This window comes from Beta vulgaris, chromosome 8 (genome assembly GCF_026745355.1).
Source record: "Beta vulgaris subsp. vulgaris cultivar EL10 chromosome 8, EL10.2, whole genome shotgun sequence".
Lineage (NCBI taxonomy): Eukaryota > Viridiplantae > Streptophyta > Magnoliopsida > Caryophyllales > Amaranthaceae > Beta > Beta vulgaris.
The window spans coordinates 26290695-26310137 of record NC_079209.1 but is presented as its reverse complement, the minus strand read 5'-3'; the positions used below and the strand labels follow the sequence as shown (position 1 = coordinate 26310137).

Here is a 19443-nt window from a genome sequence, read left to right as displayed (position 1 = left end):
TATAATAAAATAGCATAATGTTAGAGGTAAAATATAACATGGAATTTTTCTTATTTGAATATTGATAAGTAGACAAAAGAATCAAATTTCAATAGTACTTGGGGTTACTTTTGTAGTTTCAAATCACTTGAATTATTCTTGTGTTTTTTCCATGCTCACTATATTTTATTATAGGTTACTTTTCTGTTAAAGGGGTTACTATTCTTTCATGTTGTAGTTACTTTACAGATTTATGAGAGTTATGATTCTTTTGTGTTGTTAGAGTCTTGTTGAATAGGGGTTTAAAGTGAACCACATCATAAGGCTCCCAATAATGTCAAGATACATTAAGATAGTTTTCTGTATGCCTTTTGACTCGAGAAGTTGGCATCAATTATAGTTTATGGAATGATAGCTTACTAGTACAAGTCCCGTACATAAGCATAAAGTAATCTTTGTATAAACTCTAAAGTAAGCCCTCGATTAATTTAAAGTAACCATTGCATAGCTGTAAAGTAACCCCTGTATAAGTGTAAAGTAACACCTTGCACAAAGCCTAAAGTAATCCTTAGTAGATATGTCTACATTCGTGAAGGCGTAGGGTCATGCAAGCAGTGAATTGAAACATATATTTTACATATCATTTGTTACTTAACACTAATAATGGTGTTAGTTTAAAGACATGATGGGTTACTTTACCTAAATGATGGGGTTACTTTAGAAACATCATGGAATTGTATCTTCTTCAATGGTTACTTAGAAATACAACAAGGTTACTAATTTGCCTTACTTTTTACAATAACAAATTGTGGTGTTAATTTTCATATCATCGAACATAATATATTGTTAGAATCAGAATACCATATACAACATTGATATCTCATCTCAATATGCATAACTAGACAAAGCATTCAAAATGTGTAATTTTGTGAAACAATGAGAATATATTAGTTTGTGGACAACATAATATGTATAAGTTCAATTATTCATCCTTAAAGGATTAATTTTGTATGAACAAAACATAATATTTTAAGAAAAAGTATTTGACAAAAGAAGAACTTAATAATATTAATTATATATTATCATAATCAGTATCTATATATTAGAATAATGTAGGCTTTTGAATTGGTGTTATAGTTCCATATTCTATTCCTTCTCCTTGCACGGTCATTGCTTTAGTCTTCTTTTGTTTTGGTTGTTTTCCTTTCTCAAAAAAACCTTTTATCCTCTTACTTCTCCCTTTTGTGTTTGCTCTTTCGGGATCTTCAACCACTGGTATATTCATTTGGTGTTCTTCATTGTCTATTGTTTGTTGTGGCTCTTGTGCTTCCTCTGAGATCTTGTTCAAAATGACTTGTTCAATTTCCTGTTTTCAGAAACAAAAACAAAAAACGCTTATAAGAATTTTCGATCTTATGTAGCAAATTCTCAAGGGTTACTTTTTAATGGTTACTTTATGTTTGACATGACGTTACTTTTAAGTACTTTATAAGTATAAAGTAATCTTTTGTATGAACTCGAAAATAAGACATAGATTAATATAAAGTAACCCCATCTAAAGTCTAAAGTAACCCCGTCATAAGAGTAAAAGTAACCCCTTGCATAAAATATATATAAAGTAAGTCCTAGCAGATAACAATAGTAACCCCTATATAAGTGTAAAGTAACCCCTAGTTTAAACTAACCCTTTGCACAAAGTGCTTTACTGTAACATTGTAAGAATTATTACCTTTGCTATATCATTGTATTTTACCTCCAGTAGTCTTCTTGTTTCTTGATATGCCTGACTCTTTAAGATTAAGTTGTATGATTTCCTAGCCATCACTGTTCGCCAAGGCATATATTTTTGTTGTTGAGCTTCACTTTTTGTTGTTGTTTCTTCCCTTCTTTTCCAATATTCTGCTTTTGCTAGCTTTGTCCATCTCTTGTAAATGTATTTGTCAGGTATTCTGTTGACTGAATGTATGAAAAAAACTCTGAAGCAATGATAGCATAACCAACCAACTTCTTGAAAATTCTTGCAACTACATTCTATTGTATTGTTAGTCATGTCAAAAGACACTAGTTGCTTTGATTTCTCATTTTCCTCAATCCATACTTCATACATAAATGCTGAACCAACCTCATCAATGCATTTTGTCAAGCATTTAAGTCCATGACTGAACTCAGTCTCAATTTCTCTAAACAGAGTTTGAGTGTATATTTCAGATGCATGTTTTAGTATGCCACACATTGGCAAATTAGAGGATGGCTTTGAATTTGCACATCTGAAATCTGCGTTTGCTTCATTCTTCCTCCACCGTTGTATAGTGTTATCAAAAATCTTAAAGAAATCAGTCAAGCTAGTACTTTTCCTAGCCTTAAACCCAACTGCGTTGTTTGTGCTCTCACTTCTCTGTGATGATAAAATTCCAGCTGAGAAGAAATCTTTGCTTAATGCAGTGCACCATTTGTTCTTTAACTTGTACAATCTATTGAACCACTTGCTTTGTTTAAGCTTGTAATCTTTTATCATTTTTTCCCAACATTGTTCAAATTCTTCTGGTGTTATGCATCCTCTTAAACATTTATTAAATACTTTCTTGAACTCAGGATCCTTCTTCAAAGCTCCAAATCTTGACACAGCATTCTTGATAAGATGCCAAATGCAAAGTCTGTGTCTTGTATTTGGAAGTACCTGACAAAAAATGAATTTGTTACTCTAGACAACAAATGGGGTTACTTTTACATGTCCTTCTTTGTTGGGGGTTACTTTTACGTGTTCAGTATCTTTATTGGGGGTTACTTGAAGATAAATGATGGTTACTTTAAGGTAATGATGGGGTTACTTTAGTTAAATTATCTTTTTATATAAAATCAATATTGTTGTTGGTTTACGTACATCATGGCTTACTTTACATGAATAATGTGGTTACTTTATCTAGATGATTAATTTTTCCAATTGTTTTTTGTTAGGGTTACTTTATGCACATGATGGGTTACATTAGACATATGATGGGCTTACTTTTATATATTCAGTATGTTTTTCAAGGATTACTTTACAGATACATACATGTGTTTTACTTTGGGTTAGTTTACAGGTATATTGCAATTACATCATATTGATTAGGGGGTTACTTACTGAGTGAAAGAGATACCTTTTGAATTGCCTTTGACATGGCCAAGTCTTGATCAGTGAATATTGAAATAGGGTCTAATCCACCCATTGACTTCTTAAATGTGTTGAGAACCCATTCAAATGTTTCTTGTGTTTCATTTGCAATAAATGCACAACCAAACATGACATTTTGCCAATGGTTGTTGATACCAACGATTGGTGCACAAATAAGATTATACTTATTTGTGCGAAATGTTGTATCAAACACTATCACATCGCCATATATCTTGTAATCTTCCATCATTTGAGAGTCTCTCCAAAATATTGCAGTCAATTTGTTTCCTTTATCCCCTCCTCCCAACTTGAATCTGAAGAAATGATCTTGATCTTTCTGTTGTCTTTGATACAAATTATCTATGACATTTTGTGCATCTCCGCCTTCAATTTCTTTCATCTTCTTTCTTGAGATATAGTTGAGATGATCTGTCAGAGTGTGACCTACTGATTGAATGCCTCCTGCTTCATGTGACATCAAATTGTATGCTTGGGCAGGTCTTAGTCCACTTTCAAGCATTAGGTTTATTGTTTCTCCTTTTTCTGTCGTGATTCGTCTCTCAGACCTATGCAAGTGTTGGAATTTCTTTTAGTGAGCTCATGATTATGCTTCACGACATGATCATCAACTTCCCATGTACCATCAGGGTTTACTTTTGCTCTAAGATAAGCTTTGCATCCTGTTCTTGTAATTGGAACTTGCTTTCCTTTTCTTGTCTTTTTTTTATTATTTTGCTGCGATTCTGGTGTAATTGTTGGTGTACCTGCGTTTTTAGGCTTTGTATTGCATCGAAATCCTTGTTTTGAACACACAAATTCTTTTCCTCTTACCTTTTTAATTTTACCTTGTGTGTATCTTGTTGATGACTTTCGTACTCCAAATCCCACTGCATTTGCATGTTTCTTGTATGCTTCATAAATTTCTTCCCATGTGTCTCCTGTAAATCCAAGTAAACTACCTCGAAACTCTTCTTCAATTGCATTATCTTTGTGTGCCTCTTCAATTTCAATGCCAATTGGTAGAGGTTGTTGTTGTACGATTTCAACTAATATCATAAAAAACAATAAACATACAAAAATGTTTACTCTAATTATTTTAAAAGCATACAATAACTTTGGAGTTTATACAGAGCCTTAATTTACACTTATGCAAACTGAAAGTAAGGTTACTTTTAGTAATATTCAGGGGTTACTTTTTATAATGTTCAGGGGTTACTTTTACTGAAAGTAAGGTTACTTTTTGTAAATATAAGGGATTACTATGAGTTAGTTTTAGGAGTTACCTTAGATATATGGAGGGGTTACTTTTATTATCTTTCCTTTTTACTTTCACTCTTCCATTATCAACACTTTCTCTCTCCTCTTTTTTCTCTCTTTACGTGATAAATGAATTCTATTTCATTTTGCCATTTTTTTTGCCATATTTTCATGGTTGAAAGCTTGAATTATGATAAAGCTTTCAATTCAGTCCTAATATCATCTTCATCAAAGAAGACAACTACATGAAAGAAGACGCAAGAAGACGAGGTTTCAAACAAAATTATGATACCTGTTTGTAAGAATTTGTTGATAATATCATCTTCATGTTGATGTTTTTCATGATTTTCCAGAACCAAAAGCTGCAATGAGTCTTCGATGTCTTCGATTTCCATGGATTGTATTGATTCTTGAGATTCATGAAATTTGAAGAAAATCTGGTTTAAATCATCTGATGATTCATCATATTCTGTTAAATTATCAGATGTTAAGATTGATTTTGAATTTATTGTTGGTTTTGACATTGATAATGGCAGAAATTTGTATCGAGGTTTAGGGTTTTGAGAGAGAAAGCAAGAAGATGAGGGAAGCGTGAAGAAGAAGATGGAAAAAAAAAGACGCTGCATTCTCCTTTTTTTTTTTTTTTTTTTTTTTTTTTTTTTTTGAGATGATGTCACGCGCTGCTAGTTTGTCACGCGCCAGCCACACGGTTTCTTTTCCGTGTGGCGTGTTGCACAAAAAACGCTTTGTAATCTGTAATATGCAAGATGTGTGAGTTAAGGTTACAACTTATTGTAATAAACTTTGCCCTTTGTTTTAGTTTGGGTGCTCAACTTTCAAAAGTTCCAGTTTGGGTACTTAAACCAAACTTCTGTTGCTTTTGCTGTTAACTCTAATAAAATAATAAAAGAAATTATTTTTTCATAAATTTAATAGTTCTTTTTCTCTTCTCCCCGTAAACACCAAATCCAGCACCTCTTGCCAATGACCCAATTGTAATAGCTAATCTAAAAAGAAATAATAACTCTTGACAAAAAGTTCTTACATAATCTTCATTAGAGTATCTAATTCATAACATGAATACCAACATTACCCAATATGAACATATCTACCATTTTCTAATCACCTCAATAAAATCACAGAAAACCCAATTTTAGAATCAATCAATCATACTCCCAACTTATGACACAATCAAATAAATTTCAAATAAAAAGTCTCACCCAAAATCATGAGCTTCATAGTAAGCTAAATTTAAATGTTATTTTGAAATACAAAAGCTCACCCAATACTTGCAAATCCACCAATTTCTATTAGCTCAATAAAATTACAGAAAACCCAATTTCAAAATCATTTAATCATACTCCCAAATCATATACTAAAAAAAAGATAAATAATTCAAAAAAAAAAAATAAAGCTCAACCACAATGATGAGCTTCATAATAAGGTAAAATTGAAGAGAAGAGTTTCATCAACATCAAAAACCCAAGCATCTTTTCCATCGCTGGAAACATTAACTGATTTTGCGAATTCCAACGAATTTCCAGCGACAACATTAGAGTCCGACAAATATCGATCACCGATCATATATTTTTTAATGAAGTTACAACAATGAGAAGGAACAGTATACCATAATCCCGACGTCGTTAGTTTCGACGGAAAACCGCCAACTTTCGCAGAAGAGTTGGTCATCTTGTTGGAGTTTAAGGTTGCTGGGGAGGAGAAGGTGGTTTTCCGGCGAGATTGAGAGGGAAGAGGTGAGAGAGAGGAGAGAGAAAATGATAAAAAGGTGGTTTTGAGGTGAGGACATTGCCAGAAAACTAGAAGCTGGTGGTTTTGAGTTGTGGGAGGAGGTGGTGAATTTGGTGTTTATGTGGGGGAGGAGAGAGAAAGAACTATTAAATTTATGCAAAAATAGTTTTTATTATTATTTTACTAGAGTTAACAGCAAAAGTAACATAAGTTTTGTTTGAGTACTCAAACTGAAACTTTTGAAAGTTGAGTACCCAAACTGGAACTTGTGGCAAAGTTTAGTACCCAGTTGTAACCTTAACTCCAAGTTGTATAGAACAAAATGGACATCCGCACATGGCCAACTAAAAGCTATTATCTATATAATAATTATAAAAATTTTAAGATGGTGTTTTTTGAAACAAGATCATGGAAAATTTGGGGTCACAATGAATGTGAGCCACCCAACTCAACTTTCTTTTTCCTTTTATGTTCTACTTTGAAATGATTTTAGAAAATAGAAAAATTATTTATTCTAATTTCAGAAAATATTTTTAATAATTTTTAAAAATGAAAAAATCCAAGAAATTTTGAAAAATACCAAAAATTCATTATGGCCAAAAAAAAATTTTGGGGAATTTTTTTTACCCAGTTCTTCTCTCTCCTCTCCTCTACTCCTTCCTCCTTCAAATCTTCCATAGATATTTGATTCTTCTAGAATTTTCAATAGATCTCTTACTTGGACCCATCCCTTTCCATGAAATGTTAACAATTTATGGAGAAATCATGAATTTGTGATGGACAAGTTGTGAAATCGAAAAATTTCATCCGATTTTCGTGGAAAATATAGGGGTATTTTTTTGTGACTTTCATGTCATTCATATTCGTAAATCCATGAAATAGATGAAAAAACATCAAATTCATGATCGTATGAACACCATGAACGCCCGAATTTCCATGAAAATTAAGATTTAGGTTTCAAAATAAAGAAACCCAAAATCAAAATTCTAGGTCATTATGAATTTAACAAAATCATGGTTTGGATTGTTGTATGATGTTGCGAAACTGCCGATTTGTGACCAATTCGTGCGAGTTTTTGGTATTGATTACCATTATCAAACTAGATGAAGAATTTCAGCGGAGAGAGAAAAAATCGAAAGGTTGAAGATGAAGTTGGGAGAAGATGACTAACAAACGCTTTAGGTAATTACTACAAAGGGTTCCAGTAATTACCAAAACGTGACAAAAACTAAGAGAAGTCTCAAAACCTCCAATTACAAAGTGTATTGAAAAATAATCAATTAAACTAAATAACACTAAGTACAAATTAATCAATATGATATAAATGTGTTAATCCAAAAAAGCCAAATATAATTATTAAGTCACATGTAAAGAAAATAATGTATTAATAGGTTTGATAGTACCCATAACATGTTTGGTAGTTACCTTAAAGCATATGACTGGGGTTAATTTGGGATTTTTAGTACAAGGAGGGACAAATGGGGGCTTAAAATTCAACTTCATGGGGTTTGGTGATGTATTGGGCCTAATGGACCCAGTGACATGATTGTCTAAACCCCACAGGATGGCTTTCATGAGTATTGTGTATGGATTGTGATTTGATAGGTTTGATAATGCCCAAACTATATTTGGTAATTACCTAAAAGCATATGATATGGGGTTAATTTGGGCTTCTAAGTACAATGAGGGACAATGGGATCCAAAACTCAGGTGAATGGGGGTTTGGTGAGGTTTTAGGCCTAATGGACCTAGTGGCATGATTGTCCAATATCCATACGATAACTATGATGAGTAATTATAAAGGATTGTAATTGAGAGAACATCCTCCTCTGAGTGGGTTTGGTGATCCCCAAAACATGTTTGGTAGTTACCTTAAATCATATGATTATGGTCAATTTGGGTTTTTTAGTAGAACGGTGGACAATGTGCACCCAAATTGAACTTTATGGGTTTGGTGAGCTATTGGGCCTAATGGACCTAGTGGCATGATTGTCTGTTCCCTATAGGATGGCTTTCATGAGTAATGGGTATGGATTAAGATTGGGTAACTTTGGTAATTTAAAAACCTTTTATGCTTATTACATAAAAGCATGTGTTATGAGGTTAATTTGGGCTTTTTAGGACAAAGCGTGACAATGGGGTACCAAAATTCAAGTCTATGGGGTTTTGTGAGCTATTGGGCCTAATGGACCCAATGACATGATTGTCCAAGTTCCATATGATGGCTTTGATTAGTAATGGGCATGGATTGTGATTCGGTAGGTTGGTAATGCCCAAACCATGTCTAGTAATTACCTAAAATCATGTGATCTGAGGTTAATTTGGGATCTTTAGTACAAGGAGGGACAATGTGGGCCCAAAATCTTAGGTCAATGGGGTTTGGTGAGGTTTTGGGCCTAAAAGACCCCAATGGCATGATAAGATTGCTTTGTAATGATAAATGATTGTGATTTGGAGAACATCCTCCACTTAATGGTCTGGTAATCCCCGGAACATGTTTGGTGATTACCTTAAAGCATATGATTGGGATTAATTTGGGCTTTTTAGTACAAGGATGGACAATGGGGGACCCAAAACTCAACTTCATGGGGTTTGGTGAGGTATTGGACCTAATGGATCCAGTGACATGATTGTCCAATCCCCATAAAATGGCTTTGATGAGTAATGGGTATGTATTGTGATTGGTTAGGTTTAATTGGTAATACCTTAACATTGTTTGGTAATTACCTAAAAGCATGATTTGAGGTTAATTTGGATTTTTTTGTACAAGGATGGATAACGGGGGCCCAAAACTCAGGTCAATGAGGTTTGGTGAGGTTTTGAGCCTAATGAACCATTGACATTATTGTCTAATCCGTATATGATTGCTTTGATGTCTAATGATACATGATTTTGATTGGGAGAAAATCCTCCACTTAGTGGGTCTGGTAATCCCTAGAACTTGTTTGGTGGTTAATTTAAAGAATATGATTGGGTTAATTTGAGATTTATAGTACAAGGAGGGACAATAGGGGCCCAAATCTCAACTTCACGAGGTTTGGTGAGGTATAGGATGGCTTTATAACAAATGAGAACACCCTCCACTTAGTAGTTTTAGTAATGTGCAAAATGTACACTAGTAGAATAAATGTTATTTGCTGCGGTGATATTGTTGCGGTTTTACCTATACGCAGCAATATAACACGCAGAAAGAAAAAATAGAAATTAACAATATTGTTGCGGTTCTCGCCCAAAACAGCAGCAATATTGTCTAACGGATACTTTTTAAAAATAATGTGGAGCCCTGAACAGCAAATATTGTTGTGGTTTCCACGTAGGACCGCAGCAATATATTAAAAAAATATTTTTTTAATATATTGCTGCGGTCCTACGTGGCAATCGCAGCAATATATGCTGAACTAACCAAAAAAAAGAAGGAGCGCCTGTTGAAAATATAAAACACAACTTAGGGTTTTTCTTTTATTCTGTCAAGAGAGGCGCCTCTCCTCTCTCTCCTCTCTCTCATTCGTTCGTTTCCTCTCAGCCTTCGTTTTTTCTCACTCTCCCTCCTCCCTCACCGTCGCCACAAAGCCTCCTTTGTCGCCGCATCAATAATTGTTCGCTCACTCTCCTCGTCGCCGCATCTGTTCGCAAGTCGCTCGACGCAACAAAGCCTCATTTGTCGCCATCAACAATTGTTCGCTCACTCTCCTTGGCGCCGCATCTGTTCGCAATTCACTCGAAATCACCATCTTCGGGAATTTCGCAGTCGGCGAGCTCATCTTCACTCAACGGCGTTTTCAGATATGAATTTCGATTTTATTTTCAGTCGGCGAGTTCACTCAAAATCTACAGTGATGTTCTGTATTTTATTTTCAGATCTGAATTTTAATTTTAGATGTAAATGATGGCGTTTCGTCTTCTACATTCTTTATTTTATTTTCAGATCTGAATTTCAATTTTAGATGTAAATGATGATTTTGGGTTGAATTTTTCGATTTGCGTGGTGGTTGTTGGGAGAATGTCGTCATTTTGTTGTTGGTTCGAAATCAGAAATGATGTTCTTTTTTTATCAGCTTTGTTTTGATTTTTTTTATATATTATTGTAAATAGGGTCTCTGTATATGTATTATTTTTTTCGTTTTTTTGAAATTTTTTTTATCAGCTTTGTTTTCATATTTTTATATATTATTGTAATTAGGGTTTGTAAATATTATTTTTATTCAATATATAGCGGTTTGGTTTAGTTGCATTTTGTGTTGTTATTGTATTTTAATACAGCAATAGTCTCCTTGAATGAGAGATTGATAGTGGATGGGTTTGTTGTTGGTTTTATTCTTTTAAATTTAATTGTAAAATGAAAAAAAAAAAATTCTATACCAGGTCATATTGCTGCGGTTTTGACCAGAAACCGCAGCAATATACTGGATTTTTTATGATAAAAAATGATAATATTGCTGCGGTTTTATGCTAGAAACCGCAGCAATATGTTGAGATATTGCTGCGATTTAAAACCACAGCAATATAATTAATACATATTGCTGCCCTCTTAATTGTTGCGCGCCCAAAACCGCAACAATAGGGCACTTTTTAACCGCAGCAAATAGCATTTATTCTACTAGTGGTATTTGGTAATTACCAAACGTAGTATGATTTGGCGATAAAAACCAAAATTTCAAATTTTAAAAGAGATGGTTCGATAAAATTTGAAGTTCAAAATTATGGCTTGCATCTTTATGTTTGTCTTAAATCTTTGTATTTATCACTATCCTAATTTTCTCTCTCCTCTACTCTACTCCTTACTCCCTCAAATCTTCCATGGAATTTTCGATATATCTCTTAGTTGGACCCCTCTCCTTTCATAAAATGGTAAGAATTCATGAAGAAATCATGAATTTATGATGGAGAAGTTGTGAAATCAGAAAAATTAATCCGATTTTCGTGGAAAATATTGGGGGAAATTTAGGGGTATTTTTTAATCACTTTCCTTGCTTTCATAATTGTAAATCAATGGAATAAATGAACAAACATAAAATTCATGATCGAATGTTCATCATGAACTCCCGAATTTCCATAGAAATTAAAGTTTTAGTTTCAAAATGAAGAAACCCAAAATCAAAATTCTAGGTCGTTATGAATTAACAAAAACATGGTCATTATGAATTTCACAAAGATAATATTGTTGTGAGATCTTGGAAAATCGCCGATTTAGGACCACTTTATGCGATTTTTGAGTATTGATACCATTATCAAACTAGATGAAAAATTTTAGAGGAGAGAGAAAAAATCAAAAGGCTGAAGATGAAGTTGGGAGAAGATGACTGAACAAATATTTTAGGTAATTACTTAAAAGGGTTACAGTAATTAACAAAATGTGACAGAAACTAAGAGAAGTCTCAAAACCTCTAATTCCAAAGTGTATTGAAAAATAAACAATTGAATTAAATAACACTAAGTACAAATTAATCAATATGATATAAATGTGTTAATCCATAAAAGCCAAATACAATTATAAAGTCACAACATAAAGAGATAACAATGTCTTAAAGCATATGATTGGGTTTAATTTAGGCTTTTTAGTACAAGGAGGGACAATGGGGGCCCAAAACACAACTTCATGGGGCTTGACGAGGTATTGGGCCTAATGGACCCACTTACATGATTTTCCAAACCCCATAGGATGGCTTTGATGAGTAATGGGTATGAATTGTGATTGGGTAGGTTTGGTAATGACCAAACATTGTTTGGTAACTATGTAAAGCATGTGATTTGGGGTTAATTTTGGCTTTACAATGAGGACCCAAAACACAAGTCCATGGCGTTTGTTGAGGTATTTGGCGAAATGAACCTAGTGGCATGATTGTCCAATCCCCATAGGATAGCTTTCATGAGCAATGATAAATGATTGTGATTGGGAGAACATGCTCCACTTATTGGATTTGGTATCCCAGTAACATGGTTGGTAGTTACCTTTAGGCATATGATTGGGGTTAAATTGGGCTTTTTAGTATAAGGATGGACAACAGAGGCCCAAAACTCAACTTCATGGGTTTGGTGAGGTATTACGCCTAATGGACCCAGTGACATGATTATCCAAACCCCATAGGGTGGCTTTAATGAGTAATGGATATGGATTGTGATTTATAGGTTTGGTAATGCCCAAACCTTGTTTGGTAATTACCTAAAAGCATATAATGTAGGGTTAATTGGGCTTTTAGTACAAGGAAGGACAATGGGGGTCCAAAACTCAGGTCCATGGGGTTTGGTGGGGTATTGAGCCTAATGGACCCAGCGACACGATTGTTCAATCCCCATATGATGGTTTTGATGAGTAATGGGTATGGATTGTGATTGGATAAGTTTGGTAATAACCAAATTTTTTGGTAATTACCTAGCTAAAGGCATATGATATGAGGTTAATTTGCGCTTTTTAGTACTAGGAGGGACAATGGGGGCCCAAAACTCAGGTCAATGGGGGTTTGGTGACGTTTTGGGCTTAATGGACCTAGTGGCATGATTGTCCAATCCTCACATGGTGGATTTTGATGCGTAATAATAAAGGATTCTGATTCACAGAACATCATCCACTTAGTGGGTTTGATAATCCCCACAACATGTTTGGTGGTTACTTTAAAGCATATGATTGGAGTGAATTTGTGCTTTTTCGTTCAACAAGGGACAAATGGAGACCAAAATTCAACTTCATGGGGTTTGATGAAGTATTGGGCCTAATGGACCCAGTGACATGATTTTCCAATCCGTATAAGATGACTTTGATGAGTAATGAGAACACCTGCCACTTAGTAGTTATAGTAATGTCCAAAATATTTTTGGTAACTACCAAACGTATTATGATATGACAGTAAAAACGAAAATTTTAAATTTCAAAAAGGTTGTTTTGGTAAAATTTGAAGTTCAAAATTTAGGCTTCCCTTTATATTATGTCTGTCTTAAATCTTAATATCTTATCATTTCCTTTCTATCAATCCATGTCACATTATTTTCTCTTTCTATCTAACCATTTCATGTTACTTTCTCTCTCTCTATCTAACCATGTCACATTATTTTCTATACCTAAATGTTCTAGCTATTAGCTTCTAATTAATTTTAAACGTTTGAACTAATCTACACCACTGTGGAATTGGAGCTGAGATGAATTTCGAAAATTAACTAAGGTGAATATTTAGCATTTGTAAATTTCATTAATTGGCTTTTATTTTCTTTTAAGAGTTATATATTATTGTGTGAAGGTTGTTAATTTTTTTGTTGTTTTTCTGTGTACAAGTATGTCAAGGGAAATCTCCTCGTCTGTGAAGAAAAATTTTTCGACTGTGGTTTTCCAGTTGCAAAATTGAAGTCGTGGACTCATGATAATCCTGGAACACTAATGGAAAAAACCTATCTGATGCGGTTAAAATCGGGCTTACTGATGCGGTTTTGGTCTGCATTAGGTAAGCTCGCAACATATCCCAAATATTAACTATTGCGGTCCTAAACCGCAGTAGTTATTAATCATTTACCGTAGCGGAAAATGATTAACTGCTGCGGTTTTGGGTCAAAACCGCAGCAGCTGACCATCCCAAAAGCCAATTTTTTTTTATCTTTTTGCATTTTTTCATTATTAATCACTACATAATCAATTATATATATCAATAATCATTTTATTAAACATATTATGCTCAATTGAAGCATAAATATAAATAATTCACAACAAGAATCCGCGTCTTTAGCGTCTGACATTAGCGTCCGTCTAAAAAAACAGACGGTATCCGCGAAAATAGCGTCCGCATCTAAAATAGCCCTAACCGACGCTAATTAGCGTCCGCCGCTAAAAACGGACGCTAGTTGCCGTCAGAGACAGAAGCGGTCGTTAAACGTCTAAGGGCGGTCGCTAAACTTTAGCGTCCGCTGGACGGACGCTAAACTAGCCATTAGCGACCGGGTCTTTTGCGTCAGCTTTTTAGCGACCGTTATCGGACGCTAATTAGTTTAGCGTCCGATTCCGCATTTTTACCGTCCCATTTTGTCGGACGCTAAACCCTGACATTCTTGTAAATATTTAAAACATAAAAATATTTTATATAATTTTAATATCATACTTAACTATAACTATATACATTGAAAGTCGAGAGCAAAGCATCAACAGAGCTGCCAAACGCATAGCACGAGTGGTAACATCCAAGTTGTGGCGCTTGGTAGCAAGCTCAATTGCATCCACCGCATCAGAAACCCTCAAAATTCTGAATTTATAAACACACACACATCAAATTACCACAACCTCCAGTATAGTAAAAGATGGCAATCCAAAATAGAAAGTCAGGGGAACTCATACAACCATAAACGAGCCAGCATGATGTTCAAAGTTTTACAATTATAGGCAACTATCAACAAGTTGACAAACCAATTTAGGTTACTAAAACCATGTATATATACCAGTAAACAATTTGTTATTAGCAAAGCTTCTACTTGACGTGTTAGGGAGGGCATAAGGTAAAGCCACTTACTCCTAGAAGTGTAGGAAGGCTGTTTTCTTATCTAGAAGGTAATTGACTGCCCTACTTCAAGACATATAGGTAAAGGTCGCTGAGACCACTGGCATATTTAGATAAAATTAAAATTGATGGGGAGATCAAGGAAACAACAGCTTTAAATGCACAACCAGAGAATGATAAGATTTAGCACACCATATGGAATCAACTGACACTAGTAAGAGCTGCGTTTTTGGCTAGCAGCCCTTCAACATAAAGGAAGGGTTGCGGTTTTCGAGCACAGCCCTTCAAAACGAAGGGTTGCAGTTTTATTCCTAAACGCAACCCTTCGTATGTAAAAGGGCTGCGTTTAGGAATAAAACTGTAGCCCTTCTTCAAGTGAAGGGCTGCGGTTTTCATCCTGAAATGCAGCCCTTCTAACTACAAAGGGCTGCGTTTTATAAACCGCAACCCTTCTTCAAGTGAAGGGCTGCGGTTTTAATCCCAAAACGCAACCCTTTGAGTTAAGAAGGGTTGCGTTTTAGGATTAAAACCACAACCCTTCGTATTCCTTTTTTTTTTTTGAAAAAAATAAATAAATTTGATGCAGCAGCTCCCCCACACCCTGCACTCCCTCCTTGCCCACCCCAGCCAGCAGCCCACCCTCTACACAGCCAGCAGCCCCCTTCCCACCCCAGCCCACCCCCCACACCCAACCCCACCCACACCCAGCCCACCCCTGCCCACCCAAGCCAGCAGCCCTGCCCACACCCAGGCCCACCCATGCACACCCCCTTCACTCCCCTACACCCCTGCACTCCCCCTGCCAGCCCTGCCACCAGCTCTGCCCACCCCTTTCCACACCCATGCCCATACCCTGCACTCCCTCCCACCCCCTGCCCACCCCTACACTTCCCCCTGCCCTGCCCCCACCCCAGCCCATCCCCTTAACTCCCCTGCACCCCCTCCCCAACCCACCCTCTGCCAACCCCTCCACACAGCAGCCCCCTACCCCACCCTCACCCAAAACCTCCCTTCGATACAAAAAAAATGATAAAATTGCAATAAATATATGACAAGTGACTAAAACACACAATTATAAACAAAGGTTAGGTATGGTGTTATACAATAATACTGGATCTAAGTGTATTAAGTCTTAATAACATATTCTTACAATAGCTTCTGGGGTTTTTTTTTGGCAACAAATGCTTCCCACTCTCCAGGTTTGATATTCCTCCATATCTGAAATGGTAATTTGGAGGGTGTAGATGATGTTTCCGGTGAAGCCTCAGAACCGGCTTGTGTTTCTCCGCCGTTGATGTTCTTCTTCTTTGTACCTACTACTTTTCTCCGCTTAGTGATCCACCCAGACACTAACTTAGCCTTGAAATCTATGAATTTCTGGGCAACCGCGGATAGAAACACATTCTTGTTGGTTTCATTATGTTCGATATTGAATTGATTCTACAAAAAACGCAGTTCACAAATTAGTAAATATTACACATATATTTAACTAAATAATTAAGAAACTAAACGTTATTGTACGCGAAGCTTACCATAGTATCTTCCCATATCCACTTCTTCAACCCCCCGGGCACCGCTTTCCTTGAGTATAGAATGGAGAGTTTATGCATGCAAATGCCAACTTGTATGGCATACTTTTAACACCATTTTCCACAAGGTTGCCCCAAATGATCGTACTCCAAAGTCATTAGGGTGTGTTTCTGTAGTGACTTTGTAGGTCCCCTTCCTTTTATGTTTTTTGTCGCCAATGACTTCCTAGGCATTTGTGCATTTATTTCTTCACGGCGAGGTCGAACCAATTTACCTCGTTCCTTTCTCACATCGAAAGACTCATCCTCGGTAGTGTGTTCCGCACTCGTATCCGTATGCACCTCTGCCATATCTCTGAAATTGGACAAATATACACATTAATATAAAAAAAATTAAAATTCACATTGAGGGGAGGGGGCTGTGCAGGGGCAGGGGCAGGGAGAGGTGCAACAGGGGCAGGGGCTGTGTGGAGGAGCAGGGAGGGGGTGTATGTGTGCAGGGGTTGTGCACGGGCAGGGAGGGGGCAACAGTAGTGGGTAGGGGAGGAGGCTGTGTAGTAGGCAGGGGAGGGGGCTGTGCAATGGGGAGGGGAGGGGGCTGTGCAGTGGGGAGGGGAAGGGGCTGTGCAGTGGGGAGGGGAGGGGGTTGTGCAGTGGGGTGTGCAGGATTTCGAACTTTATCCTTCAAAGTGCCCATATATCTCTCAAAAGGATAGCACCACCTCAAAAACACTGGACCACACAGCTTAATTTCTCGAACTAGATGGACAATGAGATGGGCCATAATGTCAAAGAATGCGAGGGGGGGGGGGACATCTTAAATTTGCATAGAGTTTCAACTACTCTGGCCTACAAGGAATCGAGGGTCGACGGTTCTAGGACTTTGCTGCATATTGTATGTAAAAATGAACACAGTTCTGTAATGCTGTGCCTCACATGCTTTGGAAGTATCCCACGAATTGCAATCGGTAAGAATACTTGCATCATGACATGACAATCGTGCGATTTCATACTCGATAACTTCAACTCACCATTTAAGGTAACAAAGCGCTTCATATTCAATGAGTAGCCAGTTGGGACCTTAATGCCATACAATGAGTCGCAAAAAATCCGTTTCTCTGCACGCGACATCGTGTAGCAAGCTGGTGGCAAATAATTCTTCTCCGAATCCTCCACCTTCTTCTTACTTTTCCATGTAAAGTCATGACGCGTTAACATCTTTTGTCTTGCCCGAAATATTCATAAGTGTCGCGAGAATAGCTTCACAAACATTCTTCTCTATGTGCATGACATCCAAACAATGTCTGACCTTTAGATCTTTCCAATATGGGAGTTTCCAAAAAATGGACTCTTTTTTCCATAATCTTGTAGGTCGATCAACCTCACTAGCAGGTTTACCAAAGACTGTTTCAATGCCCTCACCTGATTATAAACTTCAGTACTAGTGAATGGTCTATGAGCAACTTCTTCTTCAACTGTCCCATCGAATGCCTTCTTCTTAAACCGATAGGGATGGTCGCGGCTGAGGAGCCTTCTTGTGCGCATATACACATGTTTGCAGCCCTTAAGGTGTGTAGATTTCATGTCATCTAAACAAATCGGGCAGGGTTGTTTTCCTTAATTAGTCTTATACCCAGATTAGTTCCCATAAGTTGGATAATCGTTCATAGTACAAAAAAGCATGGCACGCAGAGTGAACATCTCATTAGCATACGCATCAAATACTAACACCCTTTCGTTCCACATCTTCTGTAAATCTTCAACAAGCGGCTGGAGGTATACATCTATGTCATTTCCAGGTTGTTTGGGCCCCGATATAAGAAGCGACAACATCATGTACTTGCGTTTCATGCACAACCAATGAGGCAAGTTATAAACCACTAAAACTACAAGCCATGTACTATGCTGCGAACTGAGATTGCCAAAAGGGTTCATGCCATCCGTACATAATCCAAACCCCAGATTCCTATCCTCATTACCAAATGCCTTATGCACCCTGTTGATAGTTTTCCACTCAGGCAAATCAGCCGGATGCTTGAGCAGACCGTCTTTCTTCATACGATCTGCATGCCACCTCAAATTCTTCGCATCTCCTTTAATTGAGAACATGCGCTCAAATCTAGGTATTATGGGTAGATACCACAACACCTTAGTTGGTGGTCCTTCACTACCTCCAGCTCCTTCACGCTTGTACCTCGACAATCCACAACGTGGACACTCATTTGAATGCTCATACTCATTACGATAAAGCACACATTCGTTAGGACAAGCATGTATTCGCTCGTACTCTAAACCGAAAGGACACATACACGCGAATTTGCTTCCGAGGTCGAGCAGTCTCAATTAATTTGACTACAGGTCCGTAGGAATGCTGGGCTGAGCCACCTCGAATGGCGTGAGCCGCATGCAAGGAGACCCGCACGTATAATTTTTAGGGATCTTTCGCATGATAGTACGACTTTGGCAGTTCATTTTCATTAGGGAGCATATCAGCTAAAACTTCCAACAACGATGTGAAACTAGAGTCCGTCCAACCAGCGTTCGACTTAATGTTGAACAGTGTTACCACCGCGGAAAGTTTGTTGTACATTGTACAACCTGGATACAACGGCTTTTCAGCAACATCAGATATAAACTCAAAAATACGAGGTCGTCTACACAACTGATCTTCAACCTCGTGTATCATCTTGTCTACCCGATCCCTATCCGTATCTCCAAATTCATCATCCAAATTCTCATCCCCTAACTTATCATCCTTCTTTTTCTTACATACATCATTCTTACTCGAGCTTCCTATATACCTCCCCTGCTCACCATGCCAAACCCATACGTGGTAATGAGGCCTAAAACCATGGCAAAACACATGCTCCCTAACCACATGTATACTACTAACCTTGCTCACATTTCTACAATCGCAACAAGGACAATAAAAGTCGACTGCTCCAGAGGATGTTTGATATTCTAATGCACTCTTGTACAGAATTCCGAGACCCCTTCCAAACTCAATCGATTCACACTACCATACATCCAAGTACGATCCATCTCATTCAAGAAACCACCTCTAATAATTAAACACAACATTCATTATAATGCATCAATCATTATTAAAGTACATACACTCACATATTCAAATCACACACGATAAGCAAGCTAAGATAGTGACATGTTCAATTGTATGCATGCAGCGAAGGTCCTTATCATCAAACCTAACCCATCCTTGGACGTCTAATCTCACTAGAGAATATATGCCAACTTTTCAATTCTAAGGAAAAATCGGCAGCATTTCCCTACAGTTCTCCAAGTACAC

The 19443-nt window shown here is 36.8% G+C and overlaps 1 protein-coding gene across 1 annotated transcript; it reads right to left on the bottom strand.

Annotated features, from left to right (window-relative positions):
* Positions 1-939: 939 nt before the first annotated feature.
* LOC104900446 (protein FAR1-RELATED SEQUENCE 5-like) lies at positions 940-4245 on the bottom strand. Its single transcript, XM_010687862.3, has 3 exons — positions 3117-4245; positions 1709-2656; positions 940-1345 (listed from the first exon to the last, which is right to left on the bottom strand). The coding sequence occupies exons 1-3, from the start codon at positions 3648-3650 to the stop codon at positions 1082-1084; spliced, it is 1746 nt and encodes a 581-aa protein (XP_010686164.3). The 5' UTR covers positions 3651-4245; the 3' UTR covers positions 940-1081.
* Between the last annotated feature and the right edge of the window lie 15198 nt (positions 4246-19443).

Excerpts from the sequence above, each read along its gene's own strand:
- LOC104900446 (XM_010687862.3), bottom strand. The coding sequence starts at position 3,650 with ATGCTTGAAAGTGGACTAAGACCTGCCCAAGCATACAATTTGATGTCA. Across the intron at positions 2,657-3,116 it reads TGTCAAAGGCAATTCAAAAG|GTACTTCCAAATACAAGACA; the intron begins GTATCTCTTTCA and ends ATTTTTTGTCAG. Across the intron at positions 1,346-1,708 it reads AATACAATGATATAGCAAAG|GAAATTGAACAAGTCATTTT; the intron begins GTAATAATTCTT and ends TTCTGAAAACAG.